The 20,163-nt window shown below is 47.4% G+C and overlaps 1 protein-coding gene across 3 annotated transcripts in view; it reads right to left on the reverse strand.

The window, feature by feature from the left end:
* Nucleotides 1–20,163, reverse strand: part of LOC146355742 (uncharacterized) — a 39,171-nt gene that overhangs the window by 7,600 nt on the left and 11,408 nt on the right. Inside the window, exons 4-5 of one of the 3 annotated variants that reach the window (XM_084830784.1) lie at nt 19,753–20,014; nt 1,364–9,041 (exon numbers count right to left, since the gene is read on the reverse strand). In XM_084830784.1, coding sequence (XP_084686910.1) covers nt 8,359–9,041; nt 19,753–20,014 — 945 coding nt within the window. In that variant the 3' untranslated portion in view covers nt 1,364–8,358. The other 2 variants (XR_014787192.1, XM_084830783.1) reach the window with 2 other exon arrangements.

The following is a 20,163-nucleotide window of genomic DNA, read 5'->3' on the forward strand; positions in this document are numbered from 1 at the left end:
CGAGTGGGCTAGTGGAGGGATGGATTGCTCCATTGCTTGGTTTTCATGCTAGCTTGGTTCCTCCACACCCAACACGGAAATGCAGTGTTGGCGGAGGAGGAGGATCAGAGCACAGTCCCTCTTCCTCCAGTCTGCTTGGTAGGAGGCAATTTTATTTATTTACTTACTTAGCCTACTAAGTGGCTTGCATTTTGGAGGCGGGAGACCTCCACTTCTCCACAGCCCTCAGGGAAATGCAGACTATTAGCTTCTTAGCAGGCTAGATTTTTTTTTCAGCACAGTAACTTTTGTCGGCTTATTTACAAGGTTTTGCTAGCTTAAATATTTTCTCCCTGACATGCTAGCTTTCCCCATGCAAGGAAGGTTTTTGTTTGTTTTCTTTACAAATGGGGGTGGTGGGGCAATCAAATAGGCAGTCCCCACCCCTATGGGCTAAAGTGGTGCAATCCAGGTTCCTCCTTCTGCATATCTCAGTCAGCCCCGATCTGGAGCTCCACCTCCTCCTTGATGGCATGAGGATGGAAGCTCCCTGCTCTCTGTTTCTTCCGAAGGCAGGGGCTGATGCATGCTTTTGGGATGCTCAGCTGCACTGGAGCACTTACAACAAAATGGCTGCGTTGTCCTTATTATAATTATAATTGTTATAAAGGATCGGAGTTTGGAACAAAAAGACAACCAATTCTCAGCCTCAGTCCCCCCGCCCTCCTTTCTGTAAAATGGGCGTAACAGCGATGTTCCTCATGGGCTAGCTCCAAGGATAGACTCAAGAGAGATTGTACAAGATTTTGCTTTGATGCACTGCTTTGTTTTTAAGTTTCTTGCTGGCTGCTGGTGCTTATTTTCTCTTTTCACATTATTGATTCTGTTATTTTATTGTATATTGCTGCAACATTGTGGTTCCAACTGCTGCTGGCTGACTTGGGGAACTAATATAGACAGGCTGGATACAGATTTTTTTTATAATAAATATAATAAATAAAAAGGTAACTGAGAAATAGTAGCATCAACCGGGCCTACATGGGGCTTGGGCTCTGACACAGCTTCACTTGAACACCTTTTGCTTGCTGCCCCCCTCTTTGATTGCTTGGAAAGTACAACAACCTTAATGGCGTATGCAAAATGGAGCTGAATCCATTTTGGAGAAGCTCTGCAGGGCTATATTCTAGCTCAAAGCTCTCACTGCCAGTAACTAAGACTTAGGAGAAGCATTTCAACCTTTTAGAAAAGGAAAAAAACTGTGCAAAGGCCTTTTGCACAGCTTCTGCACAAACGCTGGAAGACCAGATTGGAACCCCAGATGGGCAGGATTTGGCCCACAGGCTTCAACACCCCTGGACTACCAGAACACACTATTTCTTTGATTTCAACAGGTGAAAGAATCTTGCTTTTTCTTTGGGCAGAACTGTGTTCTGATACATTCGTTTTCAAGCTAAGAGCAGCTATTTTCAGGGCCAGGAGATTCAGCTGCAAAGCGACCCCCGCAATCTGACATTCAGAGGGTGGGCATGAAAAAGAGAGAGGGGCTTTGTTGGTGCTAGCTCCCCTGGCTGTGGAATACTCCCCCTAGGCAAGCTTTTTTGCCTCTCTAGCTGTGGTGCTTCGGAGAGGGAGGGAAGGAGGTAGGTAGAGGCTCAGAATAGCTCATATCCTGGCCTTTCCATTCCCCTCCCCTCCCCTCCCCACCCACCAAAATGCCTCCTTCTCCCTTTCTCCAAGGTTGAGTTCCCAAACTCAGAGAGCAGCTGGTGCAGCTTTTTCCGCACTGGCTGCAAGGGAGCAGGGGTTTCGAGCTCTGATTCCCAGTTCCAAAGTCGGAGACAGCGCTCCAACCTTGGAGCTGGGAATCCGAAATGTCCTATGCTGTCTAAGAGTCACAAGATTGCTCCTTATCCCTTTGACATCGATGGTGGTTTTAGCTCCTGTATTCACTGGCTATTTTTAAGTTCTTATGATCTGTATTGCATTTTACTTCGTTGATATTTGTATCATTCAGTTTTTATGCTTGGCTAGATTTTTAAGATTAATTGTTGGATTTTTAAAATTCTTATTATTGTTCTAGTTTTAATACAGTTTTTATGAAGCCTAGGGAACTTGTTTCCTGAGAGCTACAGGAAAACATAGATATACCTTTGCTTCTTCCCCCCACCATTCTAATAACTCTTCTCTATTTTATTGTATTTTAAATACATTATAAGCTGCCTTGATGACTTTGGTTAGTAGGCAGGGTAGAAATACTCCAAACAAACGAACAAGGAAGATACCTAGCTAGAGAGGTATCTACATACCCACTAGATACCTAGCAGACTGACCACCTTTCCCTATATACAGACAGCTGACCTCTAAGATCTTCAGAGGAACGCTTGCTGGTCACCCTGCAACCCACAGAAGGTTGCCATGTAACATCTCAAAAGCGTGGCCTTCTGAGTTGTGGCTCCTACCCTCTGGAACACCCTCCCCTGTACCGTTCGGGAGGCAGAAAATGTGGTGGGTTTTAAATGCCTCCTGAAGATGAACTCATTAATGCAGGCTTTCCCTGGCTTATAACTGATCATCATGACACTGCTCCATTTTACTGTTCCTTTTTATTGTTTTTTATTTTACCTTTGTTGTTGTATACTATAATTGTTATATTGTATTATATATGTATTTTAATAATTTTTTAACTGTTAAGTTCAGTTAAAAATTAAATTTTGTATGTAAACCGCTTAGAGAAGTTATTATATTAATACAATTAATAGTTATTATATCAATACAAGCACTACTAATAGATAAGAAAAACAGACAGACAGACAGACAGACGTGGGGAAGCATTCCATCCTGACTCCTATCTACAATGGTACAGCCTAGATATAGACTAGACCTCAGCCGTTCCCTCACACTCACTCTCAGTATGGATTTCTTCTGCAAAGACTTTGCCATATCACCCTGGCCTCACCCCACACTGCCACCTGACTCCCCTATGCGGCATCCCTCCTACATCTGTCAGCCCCCAGCTTCTCCCTTCACACTAATCCATAGTATTGCTCCGTACAGCTCCTAGCCTGCTGGATGCTAAACAAATATTAGCAGCCAGCAGTTGATGCCAACCCCGACAGCGCAAGAGCCATTGCAGTGCAGCTCCTCCGTGCTCCACTGAAGTAATACTTGAAGTCTACAGTCATGTCAGAAAGACTGCGAATTAAGTGACTCCCCTTCCCACTGCTGGTCCCTGTGAGGGGCGATGTTGACATGGGAAGCAGATGCATCGGCGCCCACGACTACAGGCCTCTGAGGCTACCAAGGTTACCTCAGAGGCACAGGAAGGAGCTTCCTGCACCTTTGTGCTTCCCATGCTGCTGAAGTAATGTCAGAAGGGACCCCTCTCAGGGCCAAGCAGCAACTCACCAGGTGTCATGGTTGCCATGGTTGGACAAAAAACACCGAAAATAACTTTGGGGGCTAATTTCATCAAGATAATTGGAAAAAAATGTTTTTCCATTACATATAACTCTAAAACTGTGGGTCATAGTGATTTGGAGGTGGGGGGGGTGTTATTTTGAAAAAGCTGTAAAAACTGAACGACTTTCTCGGTTACCGTGCTAGTCTCAAATTTAATATGAAGTTGTCATATCTCAAGTTCGGGTAAAACAGCTGATCAGTGAAATTACGAAATCACAAGTTACACACACAGGGTTGTGAATTTTTTGCAACAGGTACAGAGGTAGTTACTCTTAATAAGAAATGAGTCGGCTTATTGAGCCTGTCGCTATCTCTACCCGTGTAGTAATAGGGGGCCCAACCCCCAACCCCCCCCGCCCCAATTGTTCTGTTTGGAGCGGCATCATTTTGCAAGTGCCGGCATTATGTTTTGGGGTAATAGAAGATGGATAAACAACATAGAAAGGAGGAAAAACACAAGACCACACCAACAAAAAATTACAAACTTTATTGAATAGTTTCAAAACTTGAGAGAAAAAAATTCATCCAAGAGAAAACCTAATTTAAAAGCCTGTTAAAACAACCTGATCACTTTGGAAACTACCACACGGCAAGAACGAGTTTTCCTCCGGGGGGGGGGGCGGCAGGGCAGAGGGGAATAGCCAAATTGTCCAGGTCAAGTAACTATATCACTTTGGAACAGTCTTGGTATAAAGCCACTTTGGCAGTGACTTTTCCCTAGATTGCTTGGGCTTGAGTAAAGATAACAGTCCAAGATGTTGGTTTTCAAATTTTTGGCCTGTGGTGAATAGTTTCCACATTGAAAGTTTAGCTGAGGACGGACGGACGCGCGCACATGCACGTGCGCACACACACACACACACACACACACAGTATCTGCGACAGAATCCCTGGGCATTGCAGGGGATTATGGGATATATTCTGTTGCAGAGGATTCTGCGGAAAAGTCCCAGGGCACGCAAGGCTCATTAAACGCTCATACATTTCCTGCAAGGCACTGGATGAGGCCTAACATTTCTTGTTAGGCCTCATCCAGTGCCCTTCCAGAAGAGAGAAGACAGAAACTACTCACTATATTAAATGTGCAGCATATCGCTGACTGTAATTTTGTCAACTTTACTGTAAGTACATGGCCCCCTAACCCAGATCAGGACCACCACACACAGGTGTGTGTGGGGGGGTAAATTTAGGTCACCCTAATTCCTCCCCACCTGCCGCCACCACTGCAGCTCACATGGGGGCTAAAGAAAGAAAACCTCCATTGGTACTAATGCAGGGTGCTTTTTCCCCGCTTTCATACATGCATGCAGTACTCTCAATCCAGATCAGGCCCCCGCATGCTTACACTAAAGTTTTTTCTAAAAGACGTTAGGATCATCTACACGCTATACATTTAACATAGTGTGTAGTTTAGCCCTCGATTTTCCCTGAATTGGCAAACTTGCGCCTTGGCGAACTTGTATGGTGGAATGCTCCCCCAGATAAAAAAAAAGATTCCCATTCAGATCAGAAGGGAGCCTTCCCCTTGATGCGCTAGTTTTCTAGATGCAGGGGATTTTTGTGCCTGGAGGCACGTTCCGTCATGCGAGCCCCCACCTGCAGTCTGAAAATAGTACATCCCAGGCTGCCTCAGGGAAAACAAAGCCTGAGTGTGGCCTCCACAGAAAATACACCCAGCAGTCCTCTGTGGCTCTGAGCGGCAGAGGAAGATGGGGGGGGAGGCATGGAAATGGTCTGTCATCTCCACCTTCACCTCCTCACTGCCTATGTGCTAGTTTCTCCCTCTGGTTCCAATCCGTAGCGCCTTCCAGAGAGGGAGCAAGTGAGCAGGCAGCAAAGAGTGAGGATGAGCAGCAGCAGCAGGGCCAGGGCGTGGTAGTGCAGGCCCCCTACTGGGGTATGGGCCTCAGCAGGTGCCCTGTCATGCCCACCTTAGCTTCCCTCCCTGTGTTTTGAAGCCAAAGAACAAGCAAGGCCCCAGCCCCAAATCTATTTCCCAGGGCCCTGGATCTATTCTACAGAGCCCTGAGTGTTGAATGGTGCTAATGAGCTTTCCTCAGCTTGATTGCTCTGCAAGGGGCATTTTTCAAGAGGGATTGCAGCTGGGGAGGAAAAAATTCATACTTCCCTTCCCACATATTGCAAACTCCCACCCCCACCCCCACCCCCATCTTCTCTCCCATGGCAACAAAACTTAGAAATAAACGTTTCCCATTGGTTTGGGATGATCTGGAGTTAGGGTGCAAATTAATGGAAGATTTTTTTATTTGAGATTATTTGGATGAGAAATTTATTTGAGATTATTTGGATGAGAGGGCTTTACTTCCTGTGAAATTTAAATAAAACCTAGTATTTTCTAAATTTGCATATACAAATGTAAATTGGCATCTGCAGATTTTATGCTGATTTGTGTCCTACAAGTCTGGGTCTGGAATATTTTAAGTGCTTAGCAATGCCCCTGAGCACACATAAAAATGGGCCAACGCTACAGGTCCCCCCCCTTCTTCATCCAGCCCCATCAGGTACGGTTTCCCCCAGTCCCCCCTCCCTCAAGCCCCACAATTCCTTATTCCTTTCTGACATGTAAAGCTCAAATACATTTACAAATAAATACATTTTCTTTTTCAGATATATATATGGAGTTCATTTAAAAATAGTACTTATTAAAAACAATTAAAAACTGAATGACATGTTCCAGGAGGCTCCAGAATATCAGGTCCCAAATGCCAGCCTTTAATAACAATTTTTAAAAAAAGATTTTAAAAGCAGATTGTTTACTGTTTCTGGCAGAGGAAGGGTTGATTTTACATATTCAATGCACTTCAGTGAAAAGGCCAGTTTTATTTAGGGCAGGTGTGAGGAACTTGTGGCCTGCCAGTTGTTGGACTCCAATTCCCATTAGCCCCAGCCAACTTGGCTAAGGGCTAAGGGTGATGGGACTGGTCTTCCAACATCTGGAAGGCCACAAATTCCTGATTTTGGGACTATCGAGCTCTGCTTGAATACAGAGTTGTCAACTGACCAGGAAAAAACAAAACTGAGCTACACCTTTTAAAGCAGCTGGATCTCCACAAGGAAAAAAAACACACCAAACTGGGCTATGTCTTAAAAGCAGCTGGATCCGCTTTTCATGACATGAAGATCAGCATTATTGCCATTTTAATGGCTGCCATTCATGCTGCTGTCAAAGGAACTGGTTAAAAGGGTGGAAATTGTATCCTTGCGGCTGGGGGCCCTGAATACAAGTCTTGCTCTCACCATGGACTCAGGGCTGATGAGGTACAGGTACAGATGTAGCAGCTTTTACATAGTCCTCCTGGACTGTACCACTTCAGGACAGAGCTGGGGGAAAGAGCATGCTTGAATGCTTACCCCAGTAAAGAAAAACTAACTGTGCTTGGGTAGCCAGTGTGTGGGGAGAAAATCCAAAGCCAGCCTTGGATTTAACAACTCGGCCTTGTACCGTTCCATGCACTAGCGAGTGGGCTAGTGGAGGGATGGATTGCTCCATTGCTTGGTTTTCATGCTAGCTTGGTTCCTCCACACCCAACACGGAAATGCAGTGTTGGCGGAGGAGGAGGATCAGAGCACAGTCCCTCTTCCTCCAGTCTGCTTGGTAGGAGGCAATTTTATTTATTTACTTACTTAGCCTACTAAGTGGCTTGCATTTTGGAGGCGGGAGACCTCCACTTCTCCACAGCCCTCAGGGAAATGCAGACTATTAGCTTCTTAGCAGGCTAGATTTTTTTTTCAGCACAGTAACTTTTGTCGGCTTATTTACAAGGTTTTGCTAGCTTAAATATTTTCTCCCTGACATGCTAGCTTTCCCCATGCAAGGAAGGTTTTTGTTTGTTTTCTTTACAAATGGGGGTGGTGGGGCAATCAAATAGGCAGTCCCCACCCCTATGGGCTAAAGTGGTGCAATCCAGGTTCCTCCTTCTGCATATCTCAGTCAGCCCCGATCTGGAGCTCCACCTCCTCCTTGATGGCATGAGGATGGAAGCTCCCTGCTCTCTGTTTCTTCCGAAGGCAGGGGCTGATGCATGCTTTTGGGATGCTCAGCTGCACTGGAGCACTTACAACAAAATGGCTGCGTTGTCCTTATTATAATTATAATTGTTATAAAGGATCGGAGTTTGGAACAAAAAGACAACCAATTCTCAGCCTCAGTCCCCCCGCCCTCCTTTCTGTAAAATGGGCGTAACAGCGATGTTCCTCATGGGCTAGCTCCAAGGATAGACTCAAGAGAGATTGTACAAGATTTTGCTTTGATGCACTGCTTTGTTTTTAAGTTTCTTGCTGGCTGCTGGTGCTTATTTTCTCTTTTCACATTATTGATTCTGTTATTTTATTGTATATTGCTGCAACATTGTGGTTCCAACTGCTGCTGGCTGACTTGGGGAACTAATATAGACAGGCTGGATACAAATTTTTTTTATAATAAATATAATAAATAAAAAGGTAACTGAGAAATAGTAGCATCAACCGGGCCTACATGGGGCTTGGGCTCTGACACAGCTTCACTTGAACACCTTTTGCTTGCTGCCCCCCTCTTTGATTGCTTGGAAAGTACAACAACCTTAATGGCGTATGCATTTATGGTGCTTTGTGTCAGCAAAGTGCCCTGACAACCACCTTGTGAGGTAGGCTGATAATTCCCATTTTACAGATAGGCAGAGATGACTTCCCAAAGCTATGCAACGAATCCATCCCAGTGTCCTGGATCAATACAAGCTCTGGGCTATATAGGGTTCACAAGCTATCAGTGTGGGACTTTGCGTACACCTTCTTGCATAGATAGATGGGCCTTCCTGTTAAAACTGGAGGGGGGGGGGTGTCCTTGCAACCTTGCTGGCTGAGAAATGTTATGTCACAATTTGAGTACAAACTACAGTAGGGGGGAAGGAGAGTCAATGTTCATCATTCCCATGTCTTCCGTTTCATTCCTCTGTTCAGCCTTGTGCTGAGGGTACGGGAAGTGGCATCGGAGGTCGAAGGCGTGGGAGCATCTGGAGCAGCGTCCTCTCTAGGTCCGTCTGTAGGTGGTGGTTCAGGGACTGGGTCGCATATGCCGCCAGGGGGGGCCAGAGGAGGCACCGGGCATGGAATTACCGGGCCACTCATTGGCTCTGAAGGCATACCAGGCACGTGACCAGGCGGCAGGGGCGTTCCAGGCTCTGGTGGGACCCAAGGTGGGTTGTTGTACCCCTGGTAAGAACCGTAGCCAGGGTACGCCCCTTGGGGGGGAGACCTCTGGCCAGTGAATACTGCCGCGATGGCCGCCATGGTGGCGGTTTGTCTCCCCAGGAACTCCCCCAGGTCACTGTGGGAGCGTTCGATGGCATTGACCATCAGCTGGGCCGTGGCCCGGTCCTGCCGCCTCTCCTGTTTCCGGTGCTGCCTTTCCTCTTGCTGGGCCCGGTCGAAGGCCTTCAAGTCCTGCCGGTGCAGGCCCCGCATGGCGTCCAAAAGCATCGAGGGAGCCCGCGATGCCGACTCGACGAGCTGCATGCTGGTCTCCAGGCGCTGCTTCCGGTTCCGCATCCTCCGGTTCCGCATCCGCTCCGCGTTTGTGAGGGGTCTCCGGAACTCTTGGATGGGTCCTGCATGCGGAGGATTGGGGGGCAGAGGGGTGGAATATGGGGAGGGGGAGGGGGGAAAGTCACACAAATTAGGATTTCCTGTTTGAGACTCAGGTTTCGTGGCAGCATACATCACGGCACACCCAACTCTCCACCTGAAGAAAGGCACCGTCCCCTCACAACAGTGCAACGCAAGCCCTTCTAGACCAGAAGCAGAAGTGTGGGCCTCAGAGGGGGTGGAAGCGCCTATCTTCCTTTCTTCCTCCTGGGATCTCTGGATTGGGGCCCAACCCAGCCTTCTGATTGGCTGGGAGCCACGGGGTCCTTACCACGCTTCAAGACATTTCGTCCGCCAATTCAGAGCTTCTCAGCCAGTGTCTTGGCTTCAGCTCCCATCCTCCTCTGCCTTCATTTTGGCCTCCAGGAGGGACCCAATATGGATAACCAACCCAGTCATAACATAACGCAACACAGTAATGCTTCTGCTCACCCAAAGTAACACAGCCAGAAACCTCAAGTCCACACTTAGAAGATGGACAGACAGGCTGCATTTCCAACTAACACAGGTAAAGCTGACAAGCTACACCAATAACCCTCCCCTTCGCAGGTACATCCTATATCCAGTGCCATGTATATTTTAGGATTCCACAATCACACTATGCAAGGAATTGGTTATTTGGGGCAGAATGTAAAAGCATGACAATATTAGCTTTTTGTTTCTCTTTTCTAAGCATGTTTCTAGCCCTTAAGGTTGTCAGACATAGGCAGACCCCACATGCTTAGAAGCCAGAGGTGGGGGGATGGGTCTGAGCAGGACTTTCAGCAGACAGGCGACAGGAATAAAACCAACACTTCACATAGTTTTTGGGCCCTTCCAGCAACTAGCACAGTAATATCAGACCTGTTTCAGTCTAAGAGCTGAATCCATTTTGGAGAAGCTCTGCAGGGCTATATTCTAGCTCAAAGCTCTCACTGCCAGTAACTAAGACTTAGGAGAAGCATTTCAACCTTTTAGAAAAGGAAAAAAACTGTGCAAAGGCCTTTTGCACAGCTTCTGCACAAACGCTGGAAGACCAGATTGGAACCCCAGATGGGCAGGATTTGGCCCACAGGCTTCAACACCCCTGGACTACCAGAACACACTATTTCCTTGATTTCAACAGGTGAAAGAATCTTGCTTTTTCTTTGGGCAGAACTGTGTTCTGATACATTCGTTTTCAAGCTAAGAGCAGCTATTTTCAGGGCCAGGAGATTCAGCTGCAAAGCGACCCCCGCAATCTGACATTCAGAGGGTGGGCATGAAAAAGAGAGAGGGGCTTTGTTGGTGCTAGCTCCCCTGGCTGTGGAATACTCCCCCTAGGCAAGCTTTTTTGCCTCTCTAGCTGTGGTGCTTCGGAGAGGGAGGGAAGGAGGTAGGTAGAGGCTCAGAATAGCTCATATCCTGGCCTTTCCATTCCCCTCCCCTCCCCTCCCCACCCACCAAAATGCCTCCTTCTCCCTTTCTCCAAGGTTGAGTTCCCAAACTCAGAGAGCAGCTGGTGCAGCTTTTTCCGCACTGGCTGCAAGGGAGCAGGGGTTTCGAGCTCTGATTCCCAGTTCCAAAGTCGGAGACAGCGCTCCAACCTTGGAGCTGGGAATCCGAAATGTCCTATGCTGTCTAAGAGTCACAAGATTGCTCCTTATCCCTTTGACATCGATGGTGGTTTTAGCTCCTGTATTCACTGGCTATTTTTAAGTTCTTATGATCTGTATTGCATTTTACTTCGTTGATATTTGTATCATTCAGTTTTTATGCTTGGCTAGATTTTTAAGATTAATTGTTGGATTTTTAAAATTCTTATTATTGTTCTAGTTTTAATACAGTTTTTATGAAGCCTAGGGAACTTGTTTCCTGAGAGCTACAGGAAAACATAGATATACCTTTGCTTCTTCCCCCCACCATTCTAATAACTCTTCTCTATTTTATTGTATTTTAAATACATTATAAGCTGCCTTGATGACTTTGGTTAGTAGGCAGGGTAGAAATACTCCAAACAAACGAACAAGGAAGATACCTAGCTAGAGAGGTATCTACATACCCACTAGATACCTAGCAGACTGACCACCTTTCCCTATATACAGACAGCTGACCTCTAAGATCTTCAGAGGAACGCTTGCTGGTCACCCTGCAACCCACAGAAGGTTGCCATGTAACATCTCAAAAGCGTGGCCTTCTGAGTTGTGGCTCCTACCCTCTGGAACACCCTCCCCTGTACCGTTCGGGAGGCAGAAAATGTGGTGGGTTTTAAATGCCTCCTGAAGATGAACTCATTAATGCAGGCTTTCCCTGGCTTATAACTGATCATCATGACACTGCTCCATTTTACTGTTCCTTTTTATTGTTTTTTATTTTACCTTTGTTGTTGTATACTATAATTGTTATATTGTATTATATATGTATTTTAATAATTTTTTAACTGTTAAGTTCAGTTAAAAATTAAATTTTGTATGTAAACCGCTTAGAGAAGTTATTATATTAATACAATTAATAGTTATTATATCAATACAAGCACTACTAATAGATAAGAAAAACAGACAGACAGACAGACAGACGTGGGGAAGCATTCCATCCTGACTCCTATCTACAATGGTACAGCCTAGATATAGACTAGACCTCAGCCGTTCCCTCACACTCACTCTCAGTATGGATTTCTTCTGCAAAGACTTTGCCATATCACCCTGGCCTCACCCCACACTGCCACCTGACTCCCCTATGCGGCATCCCTCCTACATCTGTCAGCCCCCAGCTTCTCCCTTCACACTAATCCATAGTATTGCTCCGTACAGCTCCTAGCCTGCTGGATGCTAAACAAATATTAGCAGCCAGCAGTTGATGACAACCCCGACAGCGCAAGAGCCATTGCAGTGCAGCTCCTCCGTGCTCCACTGAAGTAATACTTGAAGTCTACAGTCATGTCAGAAAGACTGCGAATTAAGTGACTCCCCTTCCCACTGCTGGTCCCTGTGAGGGGCGATGTTGACATGGGAAGCAGATGCATCGGCGCCCACGACTACAGGCCTCTGAGGCTACCAAGGTTACCTCAGAGGCACAGGAAGGAGCTTCCTGCACCTTTGTGCTTCCCATGCTGCTGAAGTAATGTCAGAAGGGACCCCTCTCAGGGCCAAGCAGCAACTCACCAGGTGTCATGGTTGCCATGGTTGGACGAGAGCCCTTCTGTCTCGCTCTGTTGTCATAAAGCAGTAGCCACCATCTTGGTTTTCAAACTGTACCAGCAGGGCCCAACTACCAGCAAGCTGGTTATGTTAGTTGGAAGGAAGTTCTCACAGAGGGATCCATGCCCATTGGTGGACTTGGGGTTGGGGGTGTTGAGTCTTGGCGTCTGAAGTGGAGGAATGCATTTCCAGAGCCTATTGGGAAGGCTGGGAGTTAGGGGTGAACAACCTCCTCTGCCCATCATTCCTGTTCCCAGAAGAAAAGAAAGAACCCAGCCATTGCCTGAGGGGATCTACCCCTGCAAAGGGATCTGGAGGAGCAGAAATTGGGCAGGAGGATCAGTGGAAGAGAAAGAGAGAGATCTGCACAGTGAAGCCAGAAGTTGGGTCAGAAACTCCACTCGGGTGGCGGGGGGGAGAAAGTAGACTGGGATCTACTGGTAGATCCCTGGATGATTTACAATAGATTGGCAAGGATTTCCAATTCCCAATGGTTTAACAAGAACAACAAGGAAATGACTCCCCTGCTCCCCGCCCTAAATTAGACTGCTGAAATTAAGAAAGCACGGGGTAACTAGGAATGGATTTCTAGCTCTCAGCTCTGTTCTGGTACTGAAAACAAATGCTTATGACTGTTGTCCTTCTGCCGGCAAGCAAAGACGTTTTTATTCAGGCAGGCCTTTGGTATATATAAGCTGGTTTTAACTGGTTGGGTGCTGTTTATTGCTTTTATTGGTGTGTTTTTCATCGTGTTTTTAATTTATTTGTTATGTCATGTTTTAATGAAGGTTTTGCTTTTCATCTGTTTTTTAATGTTAGCAGCCATGAGCGCCATCTTTTGGCAGAAAGGTGGAATATACATTAATTTAATTAATTAATTACTTGGCAGATGCTTAGAGACACCACATTCTTTCATTTTAAGGGCGCAATCCTATGCATGTTTAGAAAGAAAGAAGTCTATGTTGGCTGGGGAATGCCGGGAGCTGTGGGACTTTTTCTGTCCAAATATGCATAGGATTATGCCCTAAGTGTATGTCTTTTGCTCCTGGCTCCAATTGGTGGATCTGGGGATTCCAGTAAAACACAAAGTAGACCCTGCAAGCTTGAACTTGGCTCTTCCCTGGTATACGCCAGGGCTGGTCAAAAGGTAGCTTGTTTTGGACTTCACCTCCCAGAAGCCCCTGCCAGCATAGCCAATCATCAGGAATGCTGGGAGATGACATCCAAAACATCTGGAGATCTACTTTCTGCACACCCCTGGTGTACACAAAACATGCAGAGTACCATAGAATCATAGAATAGTAGGTTTGGAAGGGGCCTACAAGTCCAACCCCCTGCTCCATGCAGGAGTCCATTGGCAGGACCATCAATTGACCACCTATAATCTGACCATAGTCTAATATTGTCAAATATTCCACGGGGTCAAGGACACTATTGCATGGGTGGGATCCTACCTCCACTTCCACCCAGTTATAGCATCCTCCAACAATCAGGGTGTCAGGCTCCTGGCTGACCCAAGCACAGGGGATATCTCTTCAGAGGCGGGAAACTGGGATTCCTCAGCAAACCCTATTCCCACAGAAGACAGGGGGCAACCTGAGCAGTCCTGTTGCAAGAAAGCTTTGCCTGAGGTCTCAAAAAAACCTTTCGACCCCCTCTTGAGTCCAGCCATGGTGCCTAACTCCCCCCATTCATCCCATGGCTTACCAGAGCACTGGCGGGCCAGGGAGCAGGGTGGGACACTCCGAGTCATCATTGGAGTGCCTGCTTGGTTGCCCGAAGAGTCTTTTGCCCAGGGTTTACCCAGGAGGAAGTCTCCTCGGGAACAAAGAGGAGGAAAACCCAGCTGCCCTCTGTCATTCCCCAGACTTTTGCTGGGTGAACAGCTCTCACTGAGCATCTTGTTCCAGCTGTGTGTTCAGGGCACAGGCTGGGGGAGATGGGGACGGATGGACAAAACTACCAGAGCATAGCAAAGCTTTTTCTGCTCATCACCTGTGATGACTGCAGGCATCTACAAACAGGCACCCAAGCTGCCCAGGATCCCAGACGTAGGTCCCTGGTGCCCTCCAGTTGTTCTGAGTGAATACTTTAAAACTCCCTAACCACTGGCCATGCTACCTGCAGCTGATGGGAGCTGTGTTCCCAAAGTATCTGGAAGGGACCAGGTTGCTTGCCCCTTGCCTAGGGAAAGGCCACAGATGGCCCTGGGCACAATGGCAAAAGTCACTGCCTAGGCCAGCCTTCCCCAACCTGGTGCACTCCAAATGAGTTGGACTACAATGCCCAGCATCCCCCAGCCAGCACGGCCATTTTAGAAAACCCGCACCTCAGGGCTAGGGTAAGCTAGAATTCCTCTCAATGACACATCTGTTTGTTCCAGCACATCTGGAAGGCAACAGTTGGGGAAAGCTGATTTAGGGACAAGGAAGCTGCCTTTTAACCAGTCAGCGCCTGGTATCGACGACTTCACCAGCAGCAGCTCTTCCCCATCATCACCTCCTATGACCTGACCCTAACTTTAACTGGAGATGCTGGGGATTGAGCCAGGGACTTTCTGCATGAAATGCATATGCTCTGCCACCAAACTACACCCCTTTCCTGTTCCTTGCCTCTTCAGTTTTGATCTTGCTGGCTCACCCCTCCCCTCCCTCCTTTTTCAGCACTGACGGAGCACCTCGACAGGCAAAGACTGAGATTCTCCGAGGCTCACGGAGAGCCCTGTGACGCGCGCCAGTCACGGGCTGAGAAGCCCCCGTCACAAGATGGCAGCCCAAAGGCTGCGTCTACTAGATTCTCATGGATGCTGCCCAACTTCTGCAGAGGAGGAGGATGAATGCGGGATAAGTGGCTGGGCCGGACTTGAGGCCTGCTTTGATTTCTCTTATCCATTGTCCTTTCGGGTTTTCTCTGAGGTCGCAGTTGGGGATGAAGGATGAGATCCCTGGGGCTCTCACTGTACATAAGAGTGTTGCTCTTGCATCTCTCCTGCGCTGTCACAACCTCGTTGACTATCCTCAATCCATGTTCTTCTTCCATATGCTCCTGGTGATCCATGCAAAGAGGCTGAGACGTCTTCGCAGACTCCCCCATTCCGCCTTCAGTACATCTACTGCCCTTCAAATGAAAACGACGATGAACATTTCCGCAGCAGGAGGAGGCGGTGGTGGTGGTGAGCCAGCCAGCCCACATGGGTTTGGGGATAAACAGCTGGTTGCTGTGTTGGGTTGGCGAGATTCTTCTTGCCGTGCGCAAGTCAATTTATCCCACAACTGCTTAGCAGGCAGCACCTATGGAAATATTTCACAGCAGGGAAGGGAGAAGCCAATGGAAAGGAAGTAGACATTTTGACAGACAATTTGCCGACAGCCCGTTGCAGATGGAATGCTCACAGGCTCCCTCAGCCAATCAGAATGCCGAACTCTGAGCCAAAAAAGGCTGGTGCGGTTCCTGTTGGAATATGGGGAAGTTCTACCTGTTGCAAAGTCTCCTATGCTGGCTTTAGCACTGAACAGGAAGCGAGGCTGTGGTTTCTGCAAGGGCCAGAACATCCCCAAAAGTTTTCCTTGTCCATCACCCATCCTTCTCCCTCAGCAGGGGAAAGAAGGCACTGACTCCCAGTTGTATCTACACTAATGCTCACAACTTCTCTGCAGTCTGCTGACAACTCTCCATAGCTACCACACTAGAATAACGGCCACACAAAATTGAGAACTCCCCCAATGGAGGAGGACCACCGAAAGGACGAGCCTACACCAGCCATACCACTCCCATCCAGAAGGAGAAATTCTGAATCATCAAAACAACGACCTGACCCACATGCCGCACTTGGACAACCGTATCTTGGGTTAACAAGCTGAGATGCTTGCAGGCCTTTTGCCCATGGGCACAGCCCCTTTGTGGGCCGCCTCAATAAGCTAGGAAGTCTCTGATTAACCACAGTTTTCTGTTTCTCTCAAGCCAGGAAATTATGGTTACCAGTTTCAGAACAAGCCAGGATCATAAACCAACTTCAAACTATGGTTTAAGATCCTGGCTTGTTCTGAAACTGAGTAACAAAAGGCTTGTGTATGTCTCAGCTTATTAAGCCAAGATATGGTAGTCCAAATACAGCCATTATCTTAATAAAACAACAACCATATAAGGTGGGTTAGTGTTATTATCTGTGCATTACAAATGAAGACTCAAATCGTGAAATGCACCTAGATTTTTTTTTCTTAGTGGGACAAACACGTATTTAGTACTCAGTACTTTTTGTCTGCTTTCATACACATTAATTCAGTTCCAATATGTGACAAGCAACTGCCAACTCCCTAAAGACTTTTTATCTATTTTTCAGTCCATCTCATAACTGTTTGCAATGTGTCAAGTTGTATGTAAGTACCCTCTGCCACATTTTCCTCTGCTACATTCTACCAAAAGAAAGTGCTGTTGTTGTCAATAAACACCACACGGCCTTAACCTGGGAGAATTCACCTGACTTCACTCATCCTCAGCAAATGCCACACTTGAAATATTCCATCTTCTCTGTGTTATAACTGCCACCTTGGCTATACGTCCCTTTGATCCATATCACAGCAACTGAAGAAGGTGGAAGCTGAAATGTTCTACTTTAAGATTTTAAGATTTCGGTTTTGTTAGTCACTAATAATATACTTCAAGTGATTACCTGCATCCTTCTGGGATCCAGAACAAACTTCTCTGAAGTGCTGTTTGATGGTTTAAAAATCATCCATCTATATATGACAAAAGCAAACCACACCCACAGGATATGGTTCAAATGCGTAAGCCGCTGCTCACCCCGTATTTCAAACTGACATCCTGATGTAATGCGTGACATGCCCCTAGAGGCTGTGTGGCCTGACCCCCAAGGTGGGGCAATTTCCCCCTTCCCTCCAAATTCAGCTCCCACAGATCTAGAGTCGAAGAGTCAGAAGATCATGTGGTTTAAAACCTGCCCAAAGCGGAGGACCAGGCACTCACCAGGACTAGCTCTGGACAGACTCTAATTATGCAGATTTAGGGGGTAGGTACCAGCAGGTGCCGCTAGCTCACAGAGCTTTATTTCATGAAGGAGAAAGCTGTCAGTGGCTATCAGACATAGCAGGTAAATGGATCCTCCATGTATAAAAGCAGTATGCCTCTGAGTACCATATGCTGGGGATGGACAAACATACTATGCTTGTGAGTACCTAGAGCAGAGGTGTTGAACCTGCTTTTGGCCTAGGGGCCAAATTCCAATTTAGGAAGGGTCTCGGGGGCTGCATCCCAGCAGTGGCTGGGCCCAAGGACAGAGAAAGCAAAGTGAAGAGGGCAAGATGAAATTCTGACTAATTTGGACATTTTCCCACCAAACATACAGAACACTGCTCAATTCTAAGCAAGTCTACTCAGGAGTAAGCCCCAGAGCAGCAGCTCTCATGCCTGCAAAAGCAACCGCTCAGTTACATGCAGGGCACTTAATAGATATCCTCTTATCTCGAATCACTGATTGGGTGTGGGGGCCTGAGGGGGAAATGCTGGGGACCACATTCGGCCCACAAGCTGGAGGTTTCTCATCCCTGACCTAGAGACATCTATAAAAGTAATGCTAGGCTAGAAAAACCTTGGTGCAACCCAGCAAAGTGGTACAGGATCACTTGAGAGCAGCTTATGTGTGGCTACATACCAGACCTGCTTAGCCGGTACTGGATGTACCATCTCAGCACTTCCTAGCTATATTACCCAGAAGTAATTATTTGTATCCCACCGTTCCTCAAGTGTGTCTTCAACTTCAGCACCACAACCCTGAAAGGTAGATTAAACTGAGACCACTGACATGCCCAGGGCCGTCTGATGAACTTCATGGGTGAGCAGGGATCTGAACCCATGCTATCTCGATCTAACATTCTATCTGCTACACCACTGGCTGTTGTTCTATAGAGTTTTATGAGATTTCACCAGGCCATACGCTTTCAAGTGTTAAGGACTAGAAACTTGCCTTCATTAAAAAAATAATAATGAAAAAGGTGGTTGTCAGAACGCTGCGCCTGGCAGCAGATTCTACATTGGACAGAGCAATCACAGTTGCATGAAATATGTCAGTTCTGGAGTAGGGGAACAATGGGAGCAAAACCTTATTTTGGAACTGGCAGTTTTGTGGAGGTAGTTGTCCTCTTGGCAGTTCCCTTTTCTTTAACCACCCACAATTCCATCTGGAATGAGGCTGCCTCATCACATAACACTGATCCAAAGGGAATTGTGGGTTTAAAGGAAGAGGACCTTTTCTGCTGTGGCGCCCCAGCTGTAGAATGACCTCCCTTGGGAGGTTCACCTGATGCCTACGTGGTACTCCTTTCAGCACCAGGTGAAGATCTTTTCATTTTCCCAGCATTTTAGCAGTCTAGTCTTATAGCTCTGCTGTTTTAAATCTGTATTTTAAATCTATGCATTGCTGCTGGGTTTTACTCTATTGTACTTTTATACTGTAGTCTTAAGCTTTCATATTTTATATTGTTTTATGCTATACCTTGTGGTTTTAATTTCTGTGTAATGCCCAGAAAGCTCAGGCTATTGGGCAGTATATAAATGAAATGAAATGAATATTTAAAGGTAGCCTCGAGTCACAAAGAGGAACAATGCTGGTGCTAGTAAGGTCCCCATTCCCCCCATCATCAAAATGCTCCCCACTATTTATCTACCTGAGAAAGGGGTGATGAAACTGGAGGAGGCTCATTTTTGTCTCAGCTATGTAACAGAGGAGTCTTTATACCCTTGAGCCTCAAGGCACAGAGACCAACGCAACCGGGGATCTGTAACAGGGTTTCCCTGGTCCAACATTTTATCCAATACAGCACAGGTGGTCAGAAAATAAATCTCCAGATGTTTTGGATGTTTTGTCATCTCCCAGCATTCCTGACCACTGGCCATGCTGGCAGGGGCTTCTAGGAGTTGAAGCCCAAAACATCTGGAGATCTACCTTCTGCTCATCCCTGCACTCCACCTTTGGATTTAAATACCCTCTTATCTCCAATCACTGATTGGCTCGCAGGCCCAATGGAGAACCCCCGGGGGCTGTATTCAGCCCACCGTCCAGAGGTTATTCATCCCCAAACTAGAGGCATCCGGAAAACTAAACCTGGACTAGAAGGCCTTTGGTGTGACCCAGCAAAGCAAGTCAGGATCAGCTCACAGCAGCTTCGGCATGGCTACTTACCAGACCCGTTTATCCTGAACAGGGAATGGCCACGTGTCACAGGCACAGGGCCATGCAGGCTGTGGCGGTGCCGCCCCCTCGGCTCTGCTTCCTGATCACACAGAGTACAGGTGGAACTCCTGTTCAGAGCTTGTCGCTCAGCGTGGCAAGGCTGGATCTGAGGGGGTGGGGACTGCGCCGTAGGAGGCAGAGCCAAAGTGCACAGCCCGTGCCCCTCCTCGCATGGTGCCATAGCCTGTCCAGGCTCCATGCCCCAGCAGGGCTTTCCATTTGCCAGCCTGTTCAAATGACCCACAGTAGGGAGGAGCCACAGAGAATTCTTACCATACGGCCGGAGACTCCTGCCGCCCTCTGGCACGGGCTCCCGGCAAATCAGCGTCCTCCCAGCATCCAGTGGGGCTCCGTCGGACACGATGGGATTGGGGGCCTGCTGCCCGATGGCGGGGTACTGCGTCTGCGGGGCCATGGGTGGGTACTGCATCGGCAAGGCCACAGCAGGGTAATGCACCTGCTGTGTCACAGCAGGATACGGCACCTGCTGGGCCATGGGCGGGTTCACCACCACCTCCTCGAAGGTCCACAGCACCTGGGAAGAGCAACGGGGAAGTCAGTCCAGGGCGGGCCTGGTGACTTAACTGAAAAACGCTGCATCACGAACAAGCTCTGCATCCACTCACCGCCAGATCTGCTTCAATGTGCCCTGAGGGATCAGGGAAGGGCTATCTAGCCCAGTGA

This window comes from Heloderma suspectum, chromosome 2 (assembly GCF_057233095.1).
Source record: "Heloderma suspectum isolate Gila_16-S chromosome 2, 16-S_ref, whole genome shotgun sequence".
Classification (NCBI taxonomy): domain Eukaryota; kingdom Metazoa; phylum Chordata; class Lepidosauria; order Squamata; family Helodermatidae; genus Heloderma; species Heloderma suspectum.